Source organism: Camelus ferus, chromosome 23 (genome assembly GCF_009834535.1).
Source record: "Camelus ferus isolate YT-003-E chromosome 23, BCGSAC_Cfer_1.0, whole genome shotgun sequence".
NCBI lineage: Eukaryota > Metazoa > Chordata > Mammalia > Artiodactyla > Camelidae > Camelus > Camelus ferus.
Genome location: NC_045718.1, coordinates 1,669,910 through 1,695,157, shown reverse-complemented (window position 1 = coordinate 1,695,157; position 25,248 = coordinate 1,669,910). Strand labels below are relative to the sequence as shown.

Below are 25,248 nucleotides of genomic sequence, written 5' to 3'. Positions count from 1 at the left end.
TTGGTATATTTATCCATAAAACCCGGGGAATATTATACCCTCCCTGTAGGATTTCTCTCAGAAGTAAATGAATTAATACCCATGCAGAACTTAGGAGAGTGCAGGAGTGGTGCCAGAGAGTAAGTGCCTCCTTAAGTATTATACCCTGGACATCTCACTTTCCTCACCTTGGTCCCAGCCCTGCTGTGAAGGGGATGGAATTTCACCCTCATAAACTAATAAGCTAGCTTGTTAAAGTTTCTCGGATGCTGGCAGAAGACAAGAGACTTCTGGGTCAGAGACAAAGGACTTTGTTACTCAGGGCGGCAGCGGTACCCAGGGCTTCACATTCCCTACTGGTTCCCTTTGTCCCCTGGGGACGCACAGGTGCCCTCAGTGGATGCCTTGCAGTGCAGTGGTTTGTGTTACAGGAGAGGGACACTGTACCCGGGAATCTATTGCTTTTCTGGTGAAAGGTAACAAGCCTGCTCTTTGTCTTGGGGGAGACATTACCTCATCCCTCAAGGTTGCATGCTGCAAACACAAGCCTGAGACATGGCCTGGGTAAGGAGCAGTTGGGGCCTCGCATTTTTGAAAACCCCCCCAAGGGTATGCAGGGATGCTCTGTGGCAGATTGCCTCTGACAATGATTACTATAGCAGGAAAATTAATAGATTGTAGAATTTTAGAGCTGGAAGGGATGTCAATGGTCTAAACAATGCTGTCCAGTAGAAATACAATGTGAGCCATCCATGTAATTTAAAATTTTCTTGTAGCCACATTGAAAAAAGCTAAAGAGGTGAGATCAATTTCAGTAATAAATCTTATTTAACTGAGTATGTTCAAATTATTATTTCAGCATGTAATCACTATAAAACAATTACTAATGGGATTTTAAAATTCTCTTTTTCATACTAAGTTTTCAAAATCCAGTGTGTATTTTAAACGTGGAGCACACCGCCGTTCTTCCTGGCCCTCTTTCTTGTGTTTGCTGGTTATGTGTGGCTCGTAGCTACTGTAATGGACATCACGGGTCCTAGTCTTCAGAATTTATCCCTCTCTGAACTTAACTATAGGACAAAGTACTTCAAATAAATTATTTTATTAATTAGTTTTATATCATAAGAGTTGCAGATAATATAGCTGGATACTTTTTAGGCTTCTTTCGTATTGTTTTTCCCATTTCCAGATAAAACCAAGATCAGAAAATCTTTAAGAGAATCAGATGATTAGACAGCTAACTGCTCATTCCATTTATACCGTGCAGCCTTCAACCACTGTATATTTTATTTGTGTTAAAACATCTTAGTTCTAATTGTACTGAAGTTGATTTAGAAAGACCAAAGCTGGGGGGAAAAATCACAAGTCAATCCATGTATATTTATTCTCTATTCAGAAATTTATATTCACGCATTGAAATGTACACTTTTCAGATTTATTTAGTGCCTTTCACTGGAGTGCCTGTTAAATGATTGCCTCTTTTCTGAGCGGTAAAAATACATCATTCCTATCCTCAGAGTTTGTGTCCTTGTGTAATGTTGTTTAACTACGTCGTCCTGGTCATTTTATGCTGTGTAGGGGTGTGGTGCAGTTATTCAACGCTGTTCAGAAGCATCAGAAGAACGTTGATGAAAAGGTTAAAGAAGCTGGAGGCTCTATTAGAAAGCGTGCTAAGTTAATATCAACTGTTTCCAAGAAAGATTTCATCAGTGTCCTGAGAGGGATGGATGGAAGTACAAATGAGAAAAGTTCAACTGGAAAGAACTCAAAAGCCAAACAGGTAAGACTTTTATATAGGGTTTATCAGACTTTAGCTTTTAGAGTTTTGAGGTGAAAAAGCATACGATGGAGTTACAGGATTTTTTTTTTTTTTTTTCAGATTTTATTAAAATTTCTACATGCTCATGCCTAATTTAAAAGTTTGTTTTCTTCCCTTTCATGATAGTTTATTTAGTATGAAAGTTGCCAATTACAGATGTCATGGCCTTGCTGTTAGAACTCAGGGACCAGTGGATTCAGGATAACGTTCTTAGAGGTAGAGCCGCCTGCCTCCCGTCTGATATCCTGCCTTTTGTGCATCTTGTGAACTAGCAGCCTGAGGGAGGGATGCAGCTTCAGTTGAGACTTTTACCCACAGTGGGAACTGTAATGGTGTGTAACTTCTAAAATGAAGAATTGCAGCTTTGGGAAATACTGTGAGAATCCATCCTCGTGCTGAGGCAGCTTTGGTGTTACTTGGCTGGCTGGGATGTGAAGAACGTAAATACTTTTCACCATCTTCGGCGTGAAACTTTACTCCTCCAGCCCTTTGACCTGTGAACCCCAATAGCTTTCTTTTTAATGTACCAGCTGACAGTTCTGAAATGTGCTTTACTCTCAAAAGGGCTGCGGTTTTTTTAAATTAAAGCAAAGTACATAGTTGTATTTGATGGCTTGGTTTCTGTTGCCAACAAAGAGTACTTCAGTCAGGAAGTAAGAGTTTCTGTCATAAGTTTTTTGTTTGTGTTTTAGGAAAACAGTAGAAACTCTGGCAAGAAGAGCGGCTAGGAATTTCATGCTAGCCTAGGATTGAAGTATTTTTCAAGTTCCTTGATTAAGTTGCCATTTTACCTGATTTTGACAAAAGTTTTCTAAGCTGTTTATACTTTGTCTCTCTCTTGAAAATCAAAGGACTTAAATTTTGTATGTTTATGTAATAGTGGTGCTCACTGATGCTGCCATTTTAAAGTGTTGTCAGAAGTAATTATAGTCTTAAAAAAAAGAAGTAATTATAAACACATGAACACCATGTTTGGGGATTTACACTTTTTGGTTAGAAGTCTAACAGGCTGTGTTCTCACTAGGGATACTTTACTGTAAGAATTGGAGAAAGATCCAGCAGCTTTGGATTAGAGCTAATGGGAAGATGGGAAAAGAAAGACTTCTTTTTCCTCTTGTTGGTTTCAAAGTAACTTTTAATACAAGCTTTTGATTTTGCTTTGGGATTTTTTTTTTTTTTCCATGAGTTATGAAAATGCATGAAAGGCTCTTTTCAATGGCATCATTGCGTTTTCTTTCTTACCATTTGCTCTTTTGCCCTTGACTTTCTTTTTTTCTACTTCTGCCATCACAGGCAGTAGTATTAATCTGCAACAAGGTCAAAAATTGCTTGAGATTTACACCGAAGTGGCTTTGCTTTGAAAGTAATTTGTTTGTAGAACTACCTACCCCATGCCAGCCATACCCTGGCACATTTCTTCCTTTTAAAGATGTTTGTTTTCATTTTGATTTTGTATCTATGGAGAAATATTAAGTACCTGTTTGTACCAGGTGCTACCTTTGTATCATTTAAAGTGTTAAAATTTGGATAGACACATGACTTCAAGTAGATAAGTAAACAAGATTACCATGGCAACATACAAAGTCCAAATTAGTATGTCCAGACTCTTATCATCAGTGACTCTTGGTACAACAGACTATAAGTTAAGTGTCTGTCCCTATTTGTGCGGAGAATTTCGAAGTAACTGAATTATTCATTTAAGACATAGATGTGTAGGTCTATGTAGGTTACTTGAAGAGAAGGAGGGAAGGCCAAGGTGGGAATAGATTTGGTGTGCCAAAACACTAGTCAGACATCAATGAACTGGATAAAGGATGATATTAAGTAGAGAATAAGGTTTCCCTTTTTTCTCTTATTTTACCTTGTCCTGGCACCATTACTTCCCTGCATTTTCCTAAAAGATGCTCTTTCTCTTCTCCTACAATCTGACAGAAGAGCTTTTATGGAAGTTGCTCATTGTCTCTTTTCTGGGCAAACTGTATTCAGAACACAGGCTTTTAATCTTGTATTCCTAATACTGTGAAATCTTTAAAATTAGAGTCCAGCTGGATTCACTGGCAGCTGTCTGAGGATACCAGTCTGGAAATGCCTTCACTATTTCTTCAGCCCATTTACCTGATTATACCTGTTATTCATGGCTGTGATGTTAAAGTTCAAAAACAGAAAAAGAGTCAGCAGTTTTATAATAAGCAAAGCTGAGAAGAGTTGTAACATAGAGGTTGGATCCGTTATAGTCAACATGCCTTAGGAGTGCTTTTGGTGCTGTGTGTGGTTTGCTTTTTTGTTTGTTTGCTTGTTTGTTCATTTGTTTTTGACTCCTTAGGAACACTTATGACTTGGGAATTTATTTTTAAGAACCCCTTTTCAAGAATTTGCATACTCCTGCAAGATACAGGAAACTTTGACATTTTGACAAATGTTTCCTTATGGCCCTAAACAAGTTACTTTTCTCCAAACCTTTTTTCTTTTTTTCTGAATTAAATTTTTTAAAATTTTATTTTCAAAGCAATAGGAGCACAGTCTCAGAAGTGAACTATGACTAAATAAAATAGCCAGTACCCTTCCCCACCCCCCACCCCTTGTCTTGTCCCCTCACCTTAAGTTAAAAGATCTTTCTCCTAGTATTTACCTCCATGTATTAAATAATGTTTATACTTATTTCATTATCAATATTAGATATTATCTTTTGTGGCAGATAGAGAGTTGACATTCTTAGCATCCCTTCCCTCCCATCCATCTCATACGTAGTCCTTCCAGTATAGTATGGTCATGTTTTTGGCTAAATCAGTATTCAGTGTCAGCATTGTTCACTGCTGAGCAAAGTAATGGACAATGGTATTTTCTTTCTTTAACATAATTTCTTACAGTTTTTGTTTTCCTGGAATTAACAGTTGCCTCTTTTTTTCATTTGCTCAGTTTTATGCATCAGAGTCTTCCAGTACTCTTCAGAGGAACTGTAAACCCTTCTCAGTACTGCCTGCTTTGGTCATCCTGGTGCAAGTTAGACTGATTGTTTTTTACCTGGAATACACTGTTTTCATCTTGGCTTTATTACTCTCCTGGGAATCCCCTTTGCCTCTTTCCTGTGCAGTAGCCTCTGTTTCTTGGACTAAATGTCTTATTTTCTCTCGGCTCTCTCCCTCACTTTGATGAGGTTACATTTACCAGTAGCTTTCTGGGAAAGGGCATGTTTTATTTTAACTCATACTTTAACTGATATATTGGCTGGATATATGTAGTGGGTTGAATGGTGGCCCCCAAAATGCTAAGTCCATGTCCTAATTCTCAGAAGCTGTGAATGTACCTTGTTTGGAAAGAGTCTTTGCAGGTGTAATTGACTTACAGATCTTGAGATGAAGAGACTGTGCTGAATTATCTACATGAGCCCTAAATCCAGTGACAAATATCCTGAGAAGAGGCACATGAGAGATTTGACAGACAGAAGCAGAAGAGTCAGGTGACCACAGAGGCAGAGGTTGGGGTGGTAGATGCAGGTGGAAGAATGCCGACCACAACCAGAAGCTGGAGGAGGCGGAGAGCCGGTTCCCTCCTCCAGCCCTCAGGAGGTGAGGTCTTGCCAGGTAGGAGCTGTGGGAGGATAAATAGCTGTTGTTTTAAGCCACCCAGTTGGTGGTAATAATACTACAGCAGCCTTGGGAAGCAAATACAATCTAGATGTCCATGTTAGAAATGATTTTCCCTCAGAAATTCGAAGTTACTGTTTCATTTTCCTATTTCTTTTTTGCCAGTGCGAGGTCCAGTGCTGTTCTGATTTCTGATTCTTTACCCTGGAACCCTTGGGGCCATCTCTTTACCTCTGCTGTTCTCAAACTTTGCAGTGAAATGCCCTGGGCTGCCTGTTCCCTCCTGTGCTAGACCGTGGGAGGCGCTGTCAGTCCAGGGAGAAGCTCAGGTCTAGATGGCTCATTTTGTTTGAGTTAATGTCTTTGATTCTTTTATCCCTTTTTTTCTGTTTTCTCTTTCTGGAATTTCTGTTAATTGGTTGTTAGATCTGGATCGATCCTCTTATTTTCATTATTTTTTCCCTCTAAACTTCTCTCTTTCTCTGTTGCCTTTCTAGGGAAGTTCTTTGAGTTCTGCTCCTTAACTGGAATTGTGAAAATGTGTGACTTTGTATTTTTAAATTTTGAAGAGCTTTGTTTTGTTCTTGGGATCCTATTGTTATTTCATGAAAGCACTGTCTGTTCTCTTTGGAGAATTAATTGTAGGCATCTTAAATTTTTCTTTTACTAGGAGTTGTTTTAATCCCTTCTGAATTAATTTTTTGCCGTTTTGGCCTCAGTCTTTTCAATTGGATGACTTTCTTAAGTACATGGTGATCTTCACTGTCCATTCACATTTAAGAGGAAAGTACTAGAGAGTTGTTTGAACATTCCAGTGTGAGTGCCCAGAGTCTACTGGTTCGTGAGCTCAGCTATAGAAGAACCAAGTAGAGTTGGTTCTTCCATTGGGGTGTCCAGATGTCAGTTTCTATAGGTCTTTCTTTTGGAACCTTGTGTCTTTTCTGAAGAAGACTCCTAACAATCTGCTGCCTGTGTCTGGGGTGAGAACTTGCTGCCTGCCAGTATTCTTGGAGCAGAATACAGGGATTGTCTTTGGGGCTTCAGCATTCAGTATGTAGACTTATTCAATACAAGCTCTTTGTGTCAACCAGTGTTTCCAAGTCCAAGACCTCTCTGGTTTAATATCCTCAGGGAGTGCACTACCTGTCCCTGTTAGGGTCGGTCACCTGTCTCCATAAGCTGGGGAGGGGCCCGGGAGGTCCAACTGCTTCTTGTACAGACTCTCAGCCAATCTTCTGTTTTTATCCCACCCTTTACCCTCACCTCCACCCACTGCCCCCGGTTCCTGAGCATGGATCCACTGTTTTTCACTTAAACATCAGCTTTCTTTGCTCTGTAATTGGTTACTGCTACTCTGTCTAGTTTTCATTCCCCCCAAATTTGTTGGCATATTGTGTCTACTATTGTTTTCTCTTGTGTTTTGTTTTCTTATATGTTTATAGCTTTTTAACCTTTATTTTAATTTTATTAGGCTTTTAAGACTTGGAGATAAATGCATGTCTGATGTTCAGTTGGAAGACTTCCTTTTTATTTTAAAAGCAAATTAATCTTATAGCTTCCTATTACTTAGAAAGAATTACTGGTAGTCTTAAGTGATTATAAAGTATTTCACAAACAATAAACCTTTAAATGTTTGGTAATAGACATTTTTAATGGTTTGAAGTGAATTATTAAATAATGTATAAGCATAATTCCTAAAATGTAGCTTTATAAAGAGGAAAATGTCTACATTAAGCAGATACAAGCACCTCTGTTTCTCTGGGTTTGCATCTTCTTTGAAAACAATCCTTATGATTATCTCTGTTCCTTTGAGGGTCTTTAGGTATTTGGATTCATGCTCTGGCACATGTGTGTTTAGCATTGTTTCTTAGAAAATAAAGGAGGAAAGAGAGTATATGCTTTTTAAAATATTTGATTAGTGTGTTGATTTTGTTTTTTAATCAGATAAATAGAACGACTGGTTTCAAGTCACATAGCTATGCTTTGTAAGTATTTGAAGGGTGGTGTGTATCTGTGTGCTGTGTGTCTGCATTTGGCTTATTTCATGCTTTTGTATTTACTGTTTTGTGAGCTGCAGCTTCAGCTGTTTAAAGGCTGCTTATTTCATTTAAAACTGTCACCTTCAAGGCTTTTGGTGCCTAGATGGGAGTAATTTTTGATATGTTCCAAAGGCTGCCTTTTTATCGTTAGCTGTTTATCAAGACTTTTTTAATCCTTTCATCCTGCTGACTTGGATAATATTGTTGCCTTTAGAACTTTTTTTACCTTTTTCTTTCCTAATTTTGTTATATGTAGTCATTATTTCTGGAGTAAAGTACTTGGGAACTCAATATGTTAGGAAGCCTTCCTTAGGGCCAAAAAAAAAAGTGTGATTGTTTTTTGAAGATTATTTTTAGGGAAAGAGATTTTGAAATGACTTACAAGTATTTTAAAAGATGTCACACTGATATATTCAGTTTTATCTGAGTCATTAATTACTGCACTTTATTCCTTGGAGCTGAGCCTGGGTACTGCAAAGTGAAACAGAGAGGTTCTTGGTGGGCTCATTTCAGAAGAGATAACAGCTAATATTCGTCACTCAGAAAAGCTTTCACTAGTGCTTAGGGCAGTTATTATTCTAAGTATTTCTCATCTCTAAAAGATGACCTGTTCTTTCAGTTACGTAAGTAAGGTTTAATTTTTTTTCTTAATGTACATAATCATGTTAAGCCAGGTCATTTGTGCAGAGGATGTACATCACTGTAATAAATGTAAACACATTACACCTTGGCGTTCACAAATTTAACACTCTATTTTTTTTTTCTTTTTTAAAATTCCTCATATTGCAAAGCTTTTGTGCAGAAGTATGTCACTTATTGGTGTGTTCATTACCCAGTATTCACGTCTCAGTAATGCCCATTGTTTCCTCTGTCCACCGTCATATCATGTCACAGTAAATCTTATGAAATCAACATAGGGGACTTAGTTTTTTTTTTATTTTATTTGTATTTTTGTGAGGTAGGGCTGTGAAAAGGAACACTGTCAGTGGAAATGAGAAAGCCTAAGAAAAGAAGGGTTCTTAGCCAAAAAGATAGAAATTTGGCATAAAGTATTGAACGTCAAATTCAGTAGAAGTTTGGTTCTTTGAATGAATCAGTCCACCAAATATTTCATACAGAAACAAGAAGAGAAACCATTTGAAAAATTGTTTTAATTTGTGTTCCAGGTAGTATAGATGATAGCTCATGAAATTAGAAAGTCTTAAAGTTGGAAAAATTATGCTGTGAGAATGTTCATAGAAAATGTGACTCTTGAGAGGAATGTGCTTTGGAAGACTAGAAGAACCTTAGCTTTGATTTTTAAATGCCATGAAGCAAACGTAGTGAAGGCACTAGTTCATCCACTGGACCAGCCTAGTCCACGGGTAAAGGTGCTCTGAGTATCAGAAGGAACATTTTTCATTAACAGTGAATTCAGATGATAACGGGGGAAGAGGCACCAGTGAGCGATACTTCTGTTGAAGTGTTTGCTGTCAAGCTAAAGAATTTCATAAAGGTCACAAATTGGAACAAGTGTTCAGTGTTGCTGAAACCAGCCTCTATTGAAACACAGTCTTTGAAAATACTTAAAAGAAATGAAATAAGCATCAGAGAATGAAGCCATAATCAGTAGACATTTTCACTAATAATAATTTAGGGAAATGGAGGCGATGCCCCTCGTTTTTACTTCTTTTCAAAGCCTACCTAAGCAGTTGAAGAGGAAAAAAAGAACTGCCAATCATTGTACTACTATAGGGGGAAAAAAAGCCTAGCACTTTTCCAGTTTTTAACATTCTTTATAATTTTCTTTCTTTTTTCTTCTTCCATAGAGGTTAGAATAAAGGGTGTTTACCGATGGGTGGGAAGGTGGAAAAAGGGATTCTGAGGAATTTGGAATCAGATGTTTTTAAGTCTTATACCCTCTGAAGGAATTTGGACTTTATTCCTTAGGCATTTGGAAGCCAGCTGTAATTTTCCATTAGGTTAGTGATCTGATCAGATCTGATTACTTTTAAGAAGAAGCAGGCTGAATGCTGGAAAGCCAGTGTCAGAGGACCAGCTGATGGGAGGCTGTGGGCATAATCAAAGCAAGAGGGAGAAATCAAACTAAGGCTGTGTGGGGTCAGTGGGTGGAGGGTGAAGAGAAAAGAAGAGGAACCAGATTTGAGAGGCAGTTTTGAGGTTCACTTGGTCTGGGACTGACATGACTCCGAGGGATAAAAGAGAGGGAGGAATGGTGGGTGACGGTGAGCTTGAAGTCTTGGGAGACTCAGAAATGGTGATGGCTTTCACAGAATCGAGACTGGAAAACATGGAACATGTTTGAGAGGTAAAAACTTTTGGAGGCAATGTCTACTCCAGGTTGTAATCAGAAATGAGATGGATGACAGTAAAGATCAGGTTAGAAATAGGTGTGGGGAGAGCCAGCGGGTTAATGCGGGAAACAAGACGCACGGGAGCAGGCAGCAGAGAAGCCGTGTGTGCGGAGGCCACCTGGTGCAGGGGCCGATGAGCCCTGCAGTCTCGCTCCTGACACCCTAGAGAGGTGTTTGCCTGTTTATCCCAGTCAGGGAAGGTGCTTGATGTATTTTAGAAACAGAAACATTTTTAGGTTTAAAGAATTAATTGTCAGCTGTTTGGAGGAAGATCTCCAATCCAGAACCTGTAAATCCCTGCCTTGGACCAGATGAGTGAAGCCCTGTACCAATCACGGACCAGCACGGGGCAGGGCACCCGGACTGACTCCCTGGGGTGGACCCTGAGTGATGGGGATTTGGTTTTGAAGGTTAAATGGTATTTAGGATACTGTTTTTAAGGAAGCAGCAAAAACTTACATTTTGTATAAGAAAAGTTTTCATTAGAAATTTGTTTTAATTTCTAAGGGAATAGTAGCTTCCTTCCCCCATTTAGAACACATACCTGTCTAGAGTGACCTGTTTTCCCAATCTGTTGAATAATCAAGATTTTAATAATGTAGAGCTGTTAATATTTTTCCCGTACCTTTCAAAGTTGTGATTATTCCTTTTGCTCTTTTCTTGAAAAGTTCAGTCGGATTTCTTGGAAATTTAAGTGCCTGTTTCCTTAAAGGTGGCACTGAAGCAAAGGCGATGCATTTTGAGTCTGTACGTCTCTAAGGAGGGTATATTGGCTGCTGTTAGGAGACCTTTGAGACTGTATGTTACATAACTCTTGAATCACAGACTTTCTACAAGATTTTCATTTATTTGAAATTGCCAGTGTATCAGTTTCAGCTTTTGTTCTGTTATAATGAAACCACAATAATAATTTTCTAGTAAGGGAAAGTGCTAGCTAGTTTCCGTTAGAAAGTCATTTCTTCAGTGATTGCAGGGCAAATTTCAATCAAAATCAAGGGGAAAAGTAACTGAAAGAGACTAGAGAAAAAAATTTTTTTTAATTAATTTTTTTCTGAGTTTGTGATGTGAGCACTTTAAGTGTCAAACGTAGAGATAAGTTAGGGGGCTCTGTTTCTCCTGTATTTCTCATAGTTGGCAGCCATGTAATGTCTTCACAGCTCGGTCTTCAGTGGTGGGAATACCTTGGAAATACCTGGCTTATTTGGTCTCTTGGTAACTTAGACCTAGACTCTGAATGGCTGTATGCTTTTAAAACTGTATGTTCCTCCTGGTTCATAGACCTACTGAATGCCTGCTCTCAAAGGAGGAAGCTAGGAATGGAGGGACTCCTCACGCAGGCCCCTACGTGGTGTTCCAGCAACGCTCAGGGCTCAGTTTTAAAAACTGGGGCTATGGAAGGCAGGCAAGGGGGTGGAGAAAGATGCTGTCCTCAAGTTGCCCCTGCATCGCAGGGCCACCGCGTTTTACTCTCACACAAAAGCAAGCGGCTCTAACAGGAATGTGTGGAATGCTAACTTTGTAAATAATTCGGCTTAATGTTTGTTTACTGAAAATGCCTAAATAGATTAGAGTTTAGACAAAAGAGAGTTTGAACTGAGAATGAGGGTGATTGTACACGTTGCTTTTGATGGGAACAGTTTAAAGCCAGCTTCTCTTTACACTCAACTTCTTTTAGAATGCGCCGTTTAATTTTAACGTAGGGCGGTTTCTGGTTTGAAGAGCCGTTGTAATCAGAGTGAACTTATGTTTGTCAGTGTGGTAACGGGGAGCATTTGCCTTGGGGGAAATACGGGCATGAGTGAAGAATATAGTTACCGAGCTGCTATGGAAATCTTTAGTTCTTGTTAAAATAAAAATTAATAATGGTGCCATACATCTTCTGGCCGTCCTTGAAACGTTCTGTTTGAACTTGCTGAAGTGGCTGCTCTGCAGGATTTTCATCAGTGAGGTGGAGGCCTTTTTTTTTTTTTTTTTTTTAAGTGTCCTGCACGAATTGTGTCATACCATGTGTTTGCACTTACGTACGTTTTTAAAAATTCAAAAGAATATCTTACCGTCTCTTGCTGAAAATCATCATTTTCGTGTTGTAGGCAGTTGAGAATGTGTTGGGGGATGTATGAAGTATTATACATGCTGGTAGGGACCACAGACTAGAAAGCAGACGGCCTGGCTTCAGGACACGTGGCCTGCCATTTACTGCAGGTGGGTTGTTTACCCACACCAAACCTCAGGTTTCTTCTCTGTTTAAGGTAACCATTCTAGTAGTAATAGAGATACTCTGAGAGTCAAGTGAGTTAGTGTATATATTAAGTGCTTAGAATTACAACAATGCTCAGCATATAGCACTATATAAATGTTAGCAATTTTTAAAATTTTGTGTTGCATGTCATTAGCAGAGTGAGTTTCTTATATTCAGTTCTTATTTTTCCTAACAGGTAGTAGTCAAAGATGAAACTAGTTTGAAAGGAAACTGTTACTACTACTGACTTACTGGATAATCCAAAAATTGTCCAATAATTGAATGAAAATTGTGTTTAGATTTGGAAAGTTCTCTCTCATTTTAGGTTTGTCTGGTCTAGTAATGTATAGTTCTTACAAAATAATAAATGGGGGGCCTAGAAATGTCTCCAATTTCTCTTGCTTTGTCTTCTCAAGCTGTGGTTGAACTATATTACTTAAAAGATTTTCCTTACCAAGAGAAGTGTGGTTTCTAAATGGATGCTTTCATATTATTTGAATGTCCTCATCTTTGTGAATAGTGTGCAAAACACCAGTAGATGACTACAGATGTCCCAAGTTGGGGATTCTGTGGATAATATGGTGACAGCAGTGGAGGATCTGGGAGGGTCCTTATTATTGTTTCCTTTGCCCCAGGTACTATGGAAGGTGTTTTCACATAATTATCACTTTAAGAAATACTAGAACTCCCATTTTAGAGGTGAAAAACCCAAGGTCAAGTTAAATGACGTTTCTCTGGTAACACTGATAATAATTGACAGAATCTGGATTAAAACCCAGTCTGTATTGCTCCAAAATCCTGTTTCAGCCATCAATGTCTCCTGCTTAAAATACTGAGATGCTTTTGTTAGAAGCAGAGCTCTCTCTGTTTCCTCACCCAGAGGAACTACAAAGAAGTGGATCTGACCAGGAAAGGAGCAAATACACCTTTCCCTATCTGTCTCTTGCCTTTCAGCATCCATCAGTAAGCCTTGCCTAAAACAGTTGCGTCGTTTGGAATTTACAGAATGGTGATTTTTTTCATTTATTTTCTATTTATTTATTTATTTTTCTAGGGATGAATTTAAGTTCCTAAAGGTGGGTTAATGTCCCTTTCCCTTTAATTACTGCTTTCTGGAGTGAGGAGTTGATTTAACAGTCATCTCCAGTGCTGGCCGGCTGAGCCTGCTTTCCCTCTTCCTTCTGTCTTTGTGGTTGTTTTGTTTTGTTTTGTTTTGTTTTGTTTTGTTTTGTTTTGTTTTAAATATCATGGACGTAGGAATTTTTATTTGTTCAGTATCTTACAATCATTATGCTTTTGCTTTTTGATGCTTAAATTCACAAATGAGGCAATGGGAACCAGTGCAAACTGGCTCTTGTGCCCTTTTGCCATGACCCCATTTTTCTTTGAGTACTTCCTTGCTTTCTGGGACAACAAGCTGTCCCAGACCGAACCTTGAACTTCCTGTGTCCCAGACTTGGAATCATCCATTTGTCCAAGGAACTCCAGTGAGACAATTCATTTATTTTAAAGTCTTTTGTTGACTTCGGTAGATTGATCGATAGTGTGCATATTCTCTGCTAGGTATGACTTACTCGCGTTGTATAGCTGCTTCATGGCAGCAGATGAAGTAACAAAACAACAGTGTAGTGGATGAAAAAACGCGTCAGAGAAGTGTGTTTTATGGGAGTATTAGGCCGGAATTCTTGGAAAGCCAGGCAGAATTCGTTTTTATTTATTTATTTATTTATTTATTTTTTCAGAGAGCTCTGTACATTTAGTATGTTCTTGGGCTATAATTAAAGGTGACATAATTTCAACATCTTGGTCTTTTTTCCTAGGATATCCTACTAAATACTTTTCTAGTTTGCTTGGATCTTAGAAATTACCCATCTGAATTTGTAAACTATACAAGAATCTAGAAACTAAACAAGTAGTTAACAAAAATGAAGCCCAAGTGGGCTTGCTGCCTGGAATACCATCCTAGCGGAATAGTTAAACGAACTAAAACAAGTTTGTGAGGGAATGGGGAAGGCAAAATTGATAAAGACAGTTAGGAATTGCTTACTAAGCGTTCTTTGAGAATCAGAAAAATTGAGTTTGTTTAGATGTGAATGGCCTCTTGGCTGCGTCTTAGAGAGAACTCTTATCACTACTGACTCCATTTTGAGTTTCCTTCCACAAATGTCGGGGAGATTACTCACTACAGTTGTAAGTAGCTTACAAAAATTTGCAGTAGCAAAGGTATTAAGATAAATTTAGCCAGTGATACGAACCTTTTTTAATTTAGGTGAAACTAAATTAAAATGAAAAACAGAACATCCTTCTTAGGCAAAACAATGAAATCAACTATTGCTGATTGCTAAATATAGATATGATTATAATGTTTATTTTTTTAGGATTTGACTTTAATTTTCCCCCTTCAGATGCTTGAAATGAGGTTAAGCTCTTAATTATTTGGTATTAGACTAATAAATAATTCCAAACCTCTGTTTTCAGTTCTCTTTTCAGTAGCTGCCAATGTATGTTTGAACCTTGAAATGGAAGCTGATTAACATTTTTAAGGGTTGTCTTCATCTTCAAAATCAACACAGAACTGCTTCTGTATGATCTTGATTAAATATTTGTATAAAACCAGGCCAATGAAGGAGGGGACTATTTTGTTTCCTTGCATCATATGGTTTTCATTACAGTTTTGTGTTTAAGTCAGTTTTATTCTTCAGTTGATGTAGGCACAGAAAGTTGTCTTGTAGGTTGCTTTAGGTCATTGAATCATTGCTGCCTTGGAATAACCCTGACAGATTTCATAAGCTGCTAAATTTTGATCATTCTAGTCTATACTTCGATGTCAGCACAACTTCCAACTAATGGTGGTGATCTGTGTCTCACATATACAGTATGGCTGTCTCTTAACATTATATTTATACCAAGGTTAAGAATGGGAAGTACCTTTAATTTCTTTGAAGTCCTAAACTTTCTCATGTGTAGTGTTGTAGTCAGTGGTTAACAGTGATTCAAATCCAGAACGCTCTTGGTTTTTATTCCTACTGTCAACATAATACATCAAGTTGCCACTACTTCTGTTTTACAAACAAAAACCTTTAATTCTCATGATGTCTTAGCATTTAATGAAATCTATTTAGGGATCCCTCTAGGCAAATTTTTCCAGTGAATAACACGTTTGGAATTTACCTCTGATCCTTTTCTTTGTAGGTGCTCCAAATATTTAGGAAGTTTTTATACTTAACGGTAAATCATCTTTATAGAAAAGATCCCGTAAGTTGAAATTATATAAATCTATTGTATGAGATAATTTGCCCAAGATCTGACTTCCATAGAAATTAACCTAAAGCATATTCAGTTGTTTTCAGTGCATTTTAGTGCTCATTCTCCTGTGTAATTTTTAGGTTATAACAGACAATTTAGTAATATATATTTAATAAGTTTTAGAGCAGTGTAGTATTGTGGAAAGAAGTTGGACTTTGGAATCAAATGGATTGGGGTTGAAGTATTGACTCAGTCATTTATTAACTGTGAACTTAAGTAATTTGCTTCACTTCTGTGAGCCTTAGTTTCTTCGTAAAAGATGAGAAAGATGATAGCTATCTGGCTAAGAATCTTAAGAGAATTAGAAGTAAGGCAATATTATGTAAAGTGTCTGGCACATAATATCTTCATGGTCTAATTCATAGTATAATTTTTTTTTTCATTGAATAAGTTGGAAAGGAAAGCAGAATCATTATGGTTAATAAAACCAGAAAGGTTTCTTGAGGGAAGTTTTCTAGGAGGATGTTGGAGGAGGCTTATAAAACTTAGGTTCTGTGGAAATGGTTGAGGAATAGTTTGTTTTCTCACTTCTTGTCCTGTTTTTTCCTTTTAAAATTAATTTTTACTTATGCATGTAGTTTAAAAGACCACATTTTGCCAAAAAGTTCATTACATAAAGCAATTTTCTGCCCCATTCTGTCTACTCTGCGCGGCTCTGACCCCAGGGCGACCTGGGCAACCAGGGCAGCTCGCTCCTTTAGTTAGTTCTGCCGGCGTTTGTATGTCACTGTATTTCCAGCTGTCACAGTCATGTCTTCTGATCCATCAATGTGCAGTGCTATCTGTTAGCTTTCTATTATTGTAGGCGAAGATTTCATTCTCTTGCACAGTCTCTTTCCTCTCCACATAGTTACTTTTTGTTAATTCAGTATTCAACATTTATTGTTATGCCTTTGTAAGTATTATTTACAGCTGAAAGCTATAATATTTTTTACTCAGGTTTCCTTCCTGTTTTTCCTGAAATTAGTAATTGCCTTGATTTCATATTTAACTTTAGTTCGTTTAGTTTTTCCAAATCAGATTACCTCAGGTAATATATCTATTGTAATAGCTTGCTTTGAGACATCCTCTGCTAGAAACCTGCGTTTTCCTTTTTCCAGGCTGATTGCTCTCTTGGGCCGCTTCACAGTTGTCACCCTGGGACTTAAATTTCCTGTGATCCTTGGGATGTTCCTGGATTGGATTCCCTATTTCCTAGATCTTATATCTCCTTTCTTGATGTACTCCCACTGATTAGGTAAAACATACCCTTGGAGGGTTTTGTCAAGTTGAAATGATGGGACTGTGGCAGATGGCCTGGTGCTGACGACAGCGCTTAGCATCCTTCCCTGAAATCACTGCTCCAGGTTTCCCTCCCTGTCTGACCTGTTGTCCCCGTGCCAGAGTCTCCATTCCCTCTCATCCTGAACACGCCCTCTTTCCTGTGTTGGATTTCCTATTTTTTTCCTTCCTATATCTTTTGGTTTACTCCACCTTTTTGTGGAGGACATTCTCAGTTTAATTGGAAGTAAAGTTTTGGATACTCTACTTGTCCTTACACTTGAATAACAGTGTGTCTGGGTATTAAATGTTAAATTGGAAATTCTTTTCCTTTAAATTTTTGAAAGCTTGCATCTATTGCTTTTTTGCTTCCAGTCTTGCTGTAGGAAAATCTGAATCTATTCTAATTCCTGATCTTCTGTATGTATGTGATGTGTTGTTTTCTTTCTGGAAGCTTATTGGATCTTTTAGACCTATTCTGAAATTTTACATGATGTCTGTTTTTCTTTGGTGTTTTAGACATTCAAGAGGGCTCTTTTCATCCTAGAAATGTGTGTCCTTAACTTTTGGGAAATTTTCTTGAAGTATTTCATGAATTTTCCTCCTTCATTTTTGCACAGCTGTCTGTAGACCTGTTATTTGTATATTAAACCTCCTGACTGGTCCTCCAGCTATCTTACTTTTTCTTCTGTTTCGCATCACTTTTTTCTTTTTACTCTTTTTTTTTTTTTTTGCATGATTTCCTCAGCTTTATCTCCTCACCCTTTTTTTGTTTCTGCTATCATGGTTTTAATTACAAGCTCTTTGTTATTCTGTTAGTCTCTTTTTGAAAATAGCAACTGTTCTCATTTTGTGTGATGTAATCTCCGCTAACTCTTCAGGGATATTAATGGTATTTTACCCTCAGTTTTCTTTATTTGAATAGTTTCTTTTTCCTACATGTTGCTTTAAAAAATTTTGTGTTTATGTTATTCTCAGTCTTCCTTTTGATAAACTTTAGTTGTCTGTTCATGATTAGAACAATTAATCCTAAAAAGGTGATTGGAAGCTTGTGGAAATTGTCCACATGACATGTGAGCTTAAATGTAGCTTTCTCTCGTTGAGTTATTTATTAACAACTGGTTAGATTTTCTATAGAGTATTCCTGATCTCCTGCCTGGAGAAAATCTGCCTACCAGCATTTTGGGAACCCAATGTGAGGAGAGGGCTGGGACTCATTACTGGGGTTGAGGGGAGACACAGAGTGAGAGTGAGAGTGTGTGTGTGTGTGAGACTTAATCCCCTGTTTTTGATACTGTACCTGAGCCTTCATCTGTGCTAGCTCATTACCTATCCAGAGGTTACACGTTTGGTGTTTCTGCCAAGGTGTGTGTGTGTGTGTGTGTGTGTGTGTGTGTGTGTGTGTGTTTAGGGGTCGGTGAGGTCGGAATCTAGAAGTCTGTTATCAACGTAACTCTCACCGAGTGCTCTTTATTTGGTCCTTCCATTCCTACCCTCACTTTCAGAAGTACCCAGAACTGCCAGTTCCTAGGATTTTTGTTTTTCGTTTTTGTCTCCCCTGAAGATTCTGCAGCGTAAATTGGGTTAGTTGTCAGCCTGACGGTTGCAGTTACAGGATTCAGCTCCCTTAGGTTTGCCAAGACAGTTTCCTCTAGTCCATCTGCTTCCACCGCCTGAAATTGTATTGCTGTTTTCCTCCTTGGATCTTGTCCTTGTGAATTGTATCTTTTAAAACAACAGGTCCGTTTTGTTGTGCTTAAGTTTGCAGTTGAGCAGGACTGGTTGTTTACGTTCGAACTGCCACCTTAATGCAGACTGCCTTTTTCCTTGCTATCTGTTCCTTCACCACGTGGAGGCACTAGAGTTAAAGGGTCATTCAGTTGCCTTTAAAACAGTTTTCTTTCTTGAGCTGCCATCTTGCAAGATACTATAGAAAAATATCTGTTTTTAAAACTGATCAGCCCATACTTCTTAGTACTAAATTTTCTGTTGTCTCTTCTCCATCTTGTTGCTCCGTCATGTAGAAATGCGACCGTAACATAGCTTGAATGATGGCAGTCTGTAAGACATCCAGGGCTGGGTGAGATTGGATTCCAAAATCTGAAATCTTTTCTCTCTCAGCCACAAAGTGTACTTGATCTTACAGCAGTGAACAAAAACAGTCACTAAGAAGTATTTGTCCTTTTATTTGGTGATTCTCAGGCTTCAGCAAGCATCAGGAGCACTGATTGTCTTAATAAAAACAGATTAAACCCGAGTTTCTGATTCAGTTGGTCTGGAGTAGGGCCTGAGATTTTGAATTCCTAACAAGTGGTTCTGACGCTGGTCTGGGGGCCCCACTTTGGGACCCCCCTGATATAGGCTATGTTGATTACTTGAAAACCAAAAACGCCACCATCCAAACCCCCAATAAAGCTTTACTTCATTGTTACCTTAAAACTGGACAGTTGAGTGAAGCTTGAAATTTATCCTGCTGTCACTCTCTGCCTCACCTGTCCCTTTACTTAATTGTCTTTCAAGGCAAGCGTGGGAGGCAGAGATCTAACACTTTAATTACTGAATCCCTTCCTATGGTCCACTGTTGCCCTTTCTTTCTGAACTGCCTATTGAAGGTTTTGTCCTCGTCTTCCCCCCTTCCTTCCCTCCTTTTCTGTGGTGCCTGCAGTGTTGCGGTGCAGCAGAAGTCGGCTCTCTGGGCGAGCTCACGTGGAGGCAGGTCTGCCGGCTGTCGCTGGGGAACATGTTGAGAGCATGTCGGTGTAGTTACTTAAACACGGAGGCTTCTCATTGAGGTTGTGCACACTCGTATGTAAACACAAACACCACCTGAGGCTGAGTGGTCAGGCTGAGTCTTTACTAGACAGTAATTTGTGCCTGCCTCTATCAGGAAGCATACACTTGTTAGAACTGAACTGAAAACTTTGAATCGTTAATTTGGCAGGCCAGAGAGGTGTTATTGGTTGTAAGTGGATCTCTGTTCATTGGGAACAGCTCTCTTAAGTAGGGTGAGGAGATTGGCAAAGAAAACTTGGGTTGAATTAGGGCAAATGACCTTTTATCCAGTTAGGTAACCTAATCTAATAGAAGCAGAAATCGTTGTAGGAATGTAGGCTTGATACTGCAGAATTGGGGTGGAGAGGTGTTTGCGTGCTCCACAGCAGCCTTCGGGAGCAGTGAAGGCGAAAGGCAGTTTCTATCAGTGTGGCATGAAAAGCCCTGGAACCGTTGGCTTTTAACTAGCACAGATGTTTTTTGTTTCTTTATGTTGGTTAAATTATAGTACAAAGTGTACTATTTGATTTACTAAGTCAGCGCTGAACTCTTTGCTCACATTTATGTGCTGTCCGGTCTTCATGTTCTGTTTAGGCATGAGCCCTGCTTGATTCTTTGATCCCAGGAAGACAGGAGTACTGCAGCCAGTGAGACATTTTTTCCTGTTCGTAATAGTGTCCTTTTGTTTTGTTTTGTTTTTTTAATGGTATGACTGTTTCAGGGCCATATATATATATATATATGTACTTTTTTTTTAAATAAAAGGTAGCTTCAGCAGAATTAGATAGTCTTTTAACCCAGCAAATGTCTTTAATATCTTTTCTCTTAGTAATTGCTTTTAATGATTAATGGCTCGCGTAAGATAGTATTTTCTAACCAAATGTCATAGGTTCTTGTATATTTAGAGAGATTTTTCCCACATGATACATTTCTGTGAATGGAATAAGTAGAAGAGCACAGACTGTTACATCCATGAAGACAGGGGCTTTGTTTTGCTCATCAGCTTATTTCCAACACTGAGAACAGTATTTGATTTGCAGCTAACGGTAAATATATGTGGAATGAAGGGGGGAAAAAAAATTCAGCATCCTGCATTACTTTATTAATACCACAAGGTGGTACTGTTGTACCATGAAATAAGCAGTGTATAATTCTTAGCCTCTCATACATAGATTTATATAAACCCTATGAATAAACAAAATGAGTTGACTACTTTTATGTTTATTGCTTGTTTCAGTTATTTATAGCTTTAGCATGTGATTAGTCTTTTGATTACATGATTTGGGCAGGCAATGAGATCATAACCTAAATAAACAAAGAACATTTGGTTCAAATTTTTATCAAATGTTAAATGAGAGCATCTATAAAAACCTAGCACAGTGTCAGGTAAGTTTCATTTTTCTCTCCTTTAATTTATTTTGGGTTAAAAGCCTTTGTTAAATTTCTATTGGTGTTAAAATATTTTGCCAAACATTTTCTAATAAGTTATCACTGAATGTTAAGCAATATTTTGTAAGTCTGTTTTGATTGTCAGAAGATTTTAAAAACTGATACCAAATCTAGATTTTACTATATTTTCCCCCTACTGCAAAAAATAAATTTTTAATTTTGCTTCTTGTATGAGGTTAAAATATTTTGTTACCACACTACAAGTTAATCTATAATTTGTCTTGGTTTCACTCCTATTGTAAAACTAAGTATTGACAAGTTTATTTTGTAGCTTGGATTTTTTTTTCATTTCCTTATGATTAGATTGACTTTCGACTATCTTGATTGTGTGATTTTCCTCAGACTGAAGCAAAATCAGAAGAGAGCCCAGGATGGACTATCCTACGTGACGATTTCATGATGGGAGCATCCATGAAAGACTGGGACAAAGAAAGCGATGGAGCAGATGACAGCAGGCCAGGATCTGAAGGTGACACTGACACATGAAGCTGGACAAGAAGCACATGCTCCAGAAGTTGGGGGACTACAAAGATACCGTTTGTAGGAAAGCCGAAAGACTTTCACTATTGCCAACTTCGGTGTTTTCCTTTTTCCTGTAAACTTTGCTCAGCATATATTTCAAACCTTGTATAATTTTAAGCATTGTTCCTCAGAACATTTGTAAAAAGAAGTGTTTCTACTTGAGATGCATTTTTTCAGGTTCGTTTTGGTTTACATATTGGCCATGGATATTGGTGTTTTATTTCACTATCACCGATGTTTATGGCAGTGCGATACCAATTCATAATTAAAATGAACTCCTTGAAGTTAATATTTTTCAGCCTTCCAACTTCAGACCTATATATGTAGAGTTTTGGAGAAGAAAGGTTGTTACTTGTTTTGGTGAGCTATTGACAAAAACCTATGTAGCAAAAACTTTAAATTATAGTATTTCTGATTTACAGCGATGATTGTATTTTTAGATACTCCGGCAAATGTGATTTAAGAAACATCAAATCTCTACTTTTGTATGCTAATTAATATGTGTATAATAATGACTTGGACTTATTTTCAGTGTTAGGTTATTTTCATACAAGATTTACCAAGGTGGAAGGTCTCATGTTTAATTTATGCAATGAGGCATCATTTCTTAGGAAGCATATTTGACATCTTCTAGTTTCTATCTCTCTCCCTCCTTTTTTTCCCACCTAAATATTTGAGTTAGCTGAAACTCTCTTTTATGGACTGACTGACCGAGGTGGAAATTCTCATGTTTAACTTATGCAATGACGCATCATTTCTTAGGAAGCATATTTGACATCTTCTAGTTGGGTGACTGTTAGTATCTAGATGTTAAACAAAAAGAAAAAAGAAAGCAAGACTGGTTAGTATCATTACAGAATTTCTGTGAAACTTGGTGTAAGATCCAGAGCTTGTCAGGGAGTTACTTAATAAAAGTGATCTGTTCTTTTTTAAAAGGATCCATCCTTTTCTCCATCTTTCCATGATAAAAATAATTCCCCTCCTCCTACCCAATTGCACATGTTTGCATCTGTTACGTATTGAAGGGTAACCCTCCCCTCCAAACTGCTAGAGAAGAGCCTGCAAACCCATTTGAGTGTTACACATGTTATGTAACTAAAATTAAGTTAGTCCATGGCCTGGTATTTGTTATCCTAAAGGAAGGTAAACATCTAAGGTATCAAGTAGTTCAACCAGCAAAGCTCAAAATACATTTTTGTATTTATCCAAACTTTTGAAATTTAGTGTCTTCTTAAATTAGAGAACTGGTTTTGTCAATGTAATAAGTAAATGTAATCAGATATACCTCATTAGTAACACAAGCATGCTAAACATCTCAGTGTACCTTAACACACATAACTATTTCAGTATAACCTAACACGTAGATCATTTTGAAAAAAAAATACTTGCAGGACCTAAAAACTTTTTTCTTCTCAGAATTAAAGATTTTACTTAGCTATTAATCTGTTTCTGAATCATAATGAAGCTTTGCAAAAATTCTTCTGAATAGGACAGTCAGGTGATAGAAATGGGTAAATAATGCTTAGTAAAAAAGTTATTTTTGAAACATATACTCATTGTGTAGCCCTTGGTTTAATTTAGAAAAATTGAGCAAGATTTTTCAAACTGAAAATAAGAGAATATTGTTAGATTTTCTTCTTTTAGGAATTAGTTTATTCCAAAATAAAATTGAGTTGCCCCAGTAGGAAAAAAAAAAAGCATATCACTTATGTTAGGAGGCTTTTAAAGCATATGTAAATTACATGAGATAATTTTTAATCATAAAGATGGATTTTTATATGTATTAGTATTTGTGCATATTGGCTATCAAATATTTAAGCAAAATACCACCACACAGGAATCTAAGGATGAGCATATTATTTTAGAAATTAAATGTGTCTCTTTAGATGAATATTTGAAATAGTCTGGCTCTGTCATCACTACTCTACAGTATTTTACCTACAACATTTAAATTCTTCTGACATCAGTCAGGTAAATAATTCTGCATCTGTCTTATCTTTCGATACTGTCTCGAGTTCTTTAACGAGGGAAAAGAGAAAGACCAGCACTGCTGTATCTGCCCCTCCTTGAGTGATGTAAACATAACAATATTTGGATTGCACTTTTGGTAACTATTTAGGGTAACAGAGTAATAGAAATGATTTATTTTTATTTGTTTAAAAAGAACCGTGGAAAATAGTAACCAGGTAACTAGTAACTAGGTGTGATCTTACTCCCTTAGCTGGGTATCCAGGTGGCTGGGGTGAAGGTTCTTAGTATTAGCATAGTTGAGTGTTGCTTGTTTCTTGTTTTTAGGCATCAAAATCTCACAAAGATAATACCTGTTGTAGACTGACAGTAACTTAGAACCACCACAGTAGTTTTTGCACTTTAACTTAGAGGACTGAATTTATTTTCAGGTTACCTGGACTTGTATGTAAATCAAGTAAATTTTGGAAAACCTCTTAGGGCTTTTTAATCAATGTGCTGTTGCACATATGAACATACTTAATATTCAGTGGCCACCAACCAAACTAATCCTGCCACCCAAGATGGTCTTCAGGAAATGTGCATACAGTATTGTAACTATAAAGCCATCTAATTACAGTTTATAAATGCCTCAAGATGTCCTAGTTCAACATGTAACAGCAGAGAAGTTGTAAGGTGGGAGTGTGCACAGAAACATGGATAAACTGAAGGCGTACAGTGTGTTGTTAAGGAGTTAAAGGAATGGTAAAGCCTAAAAAATGCCTGTAAAGGACTCTTTATAAAAGAGCATGAAAATATTTCTTTAGAAGAGATAGGAGGAGGTCCAATAAGTAAGTTGATAGTTTTGTGTCTTTTGGATAACTTTTTTCCTCCCTGTGTATTTACTTTTTTGTTATTTTATTACAGATTTTTATTAATATATGTGTTGAAAGAGTTGTAAGTGAAATGGGATAGACGTTTTATTTTTTTCAGTCTGTTTAATGACCACAGAGTACCCTTATTGTGCTTAGTAGATTGATATATTTGTGCCACACGAACTTCACTTTAAAACAAACGTTTGAAATATCAGTAGATATATTTTCTAACATTTGTAGTTTCTTAAGGAAGTGTGTGCGTGCCTGCATGCAGGTGTGTGTGTGTCTTGGTCCAGGCTGCAATCCAGGTACCTTAGACTGTGTGGCTAAAACAACAAACATTTATTTCTCATGGTTCTGGAGGCTGGGGAGTCCGAGGTGCTAGCAGATTTGATGTCTGATAAGCACCCTCTTCCTGGTTTGTAGACAGCTGACTTCTTGCTGTCTTTACCTGAGGCAGAGAGGGTTCATCTTTCTCAGTGTCTCTCTTCTACGGGCACTAATCCCGTTTGTGAAGGCTCCACCCTCATGACCTAATTACCTCCTAAAGGGCTCCACCTTCGATACTGTCTTCTTGGGGAATAGGGCTTCTACATGTGAATTGGCGAGGGGACAAAAAGTCAGTCCATAGCAATGTATAAAATAGCAAATGGTGCATTTTTAACGTAGATGTGAAATAACTTCAGCTACTATTGTTTCTTCATGAATACTTCCTAATAGAATTAAAAAGTTAAGTGAAACATTTAGCGTTAATTGAGCACCTGTACCAGGAATCGTGCTGGAATTATCTCAGTGATGATATTGTTTATGGCAAAATAAGGGGTCATTTTACTCCTGTAAAAGTAAAAAAATTGAATTTTCTCTTCCTTTTTAAAGTTGACTTCCTGCAGTAAGTGCCCACTGTGTGATCTGAATTGTGTAACAGTTTGGATTACCAGTGGTGACTTGAAATAAATCAGTTCTCTACCATGACTTTATAAATATTTGTTCAAAGATAACCTTTGAAAAAACTATCATAATAGATTCTAAGTTGTACGGTAATAGGGGTCCTAGAATAACGACGCTTGTCCCAGGCTGTGAAGAGGTCAGTTTGTCAGTATTCT

The 25,248-nt window shown here is 37.6% G+C and overlaps 1 protein-coding gene across 1 annotated transcript in view; it reads left to right on the top strand.

The window, feature by feature from the left end:
- RRP15 (ribosomal RNA processing 15 homolog) overlaps positions 1-25,114 on the top strand; it is a 37,920-nt gene extending 12,806 nt beyond the window's left edge. Inside the window, exons 4-5 of the mRNA XM_014562161.2 lie at positions 1,558-1,759; positions 21,144-25,114. Coding sequence (XP_014417647.1) covers positions 1,558-1,759; positions 21,144-21,287 — 346 coding nt within the window. The 3' untranslated portion in view covers positions 21,288-25,114. The remainder of the gene's footprint in view (positions 1-1,557; positions 1,760-21,143) is intronic.
- Positions 25,115-25,248: the final 134 nt, after the last annotated feature.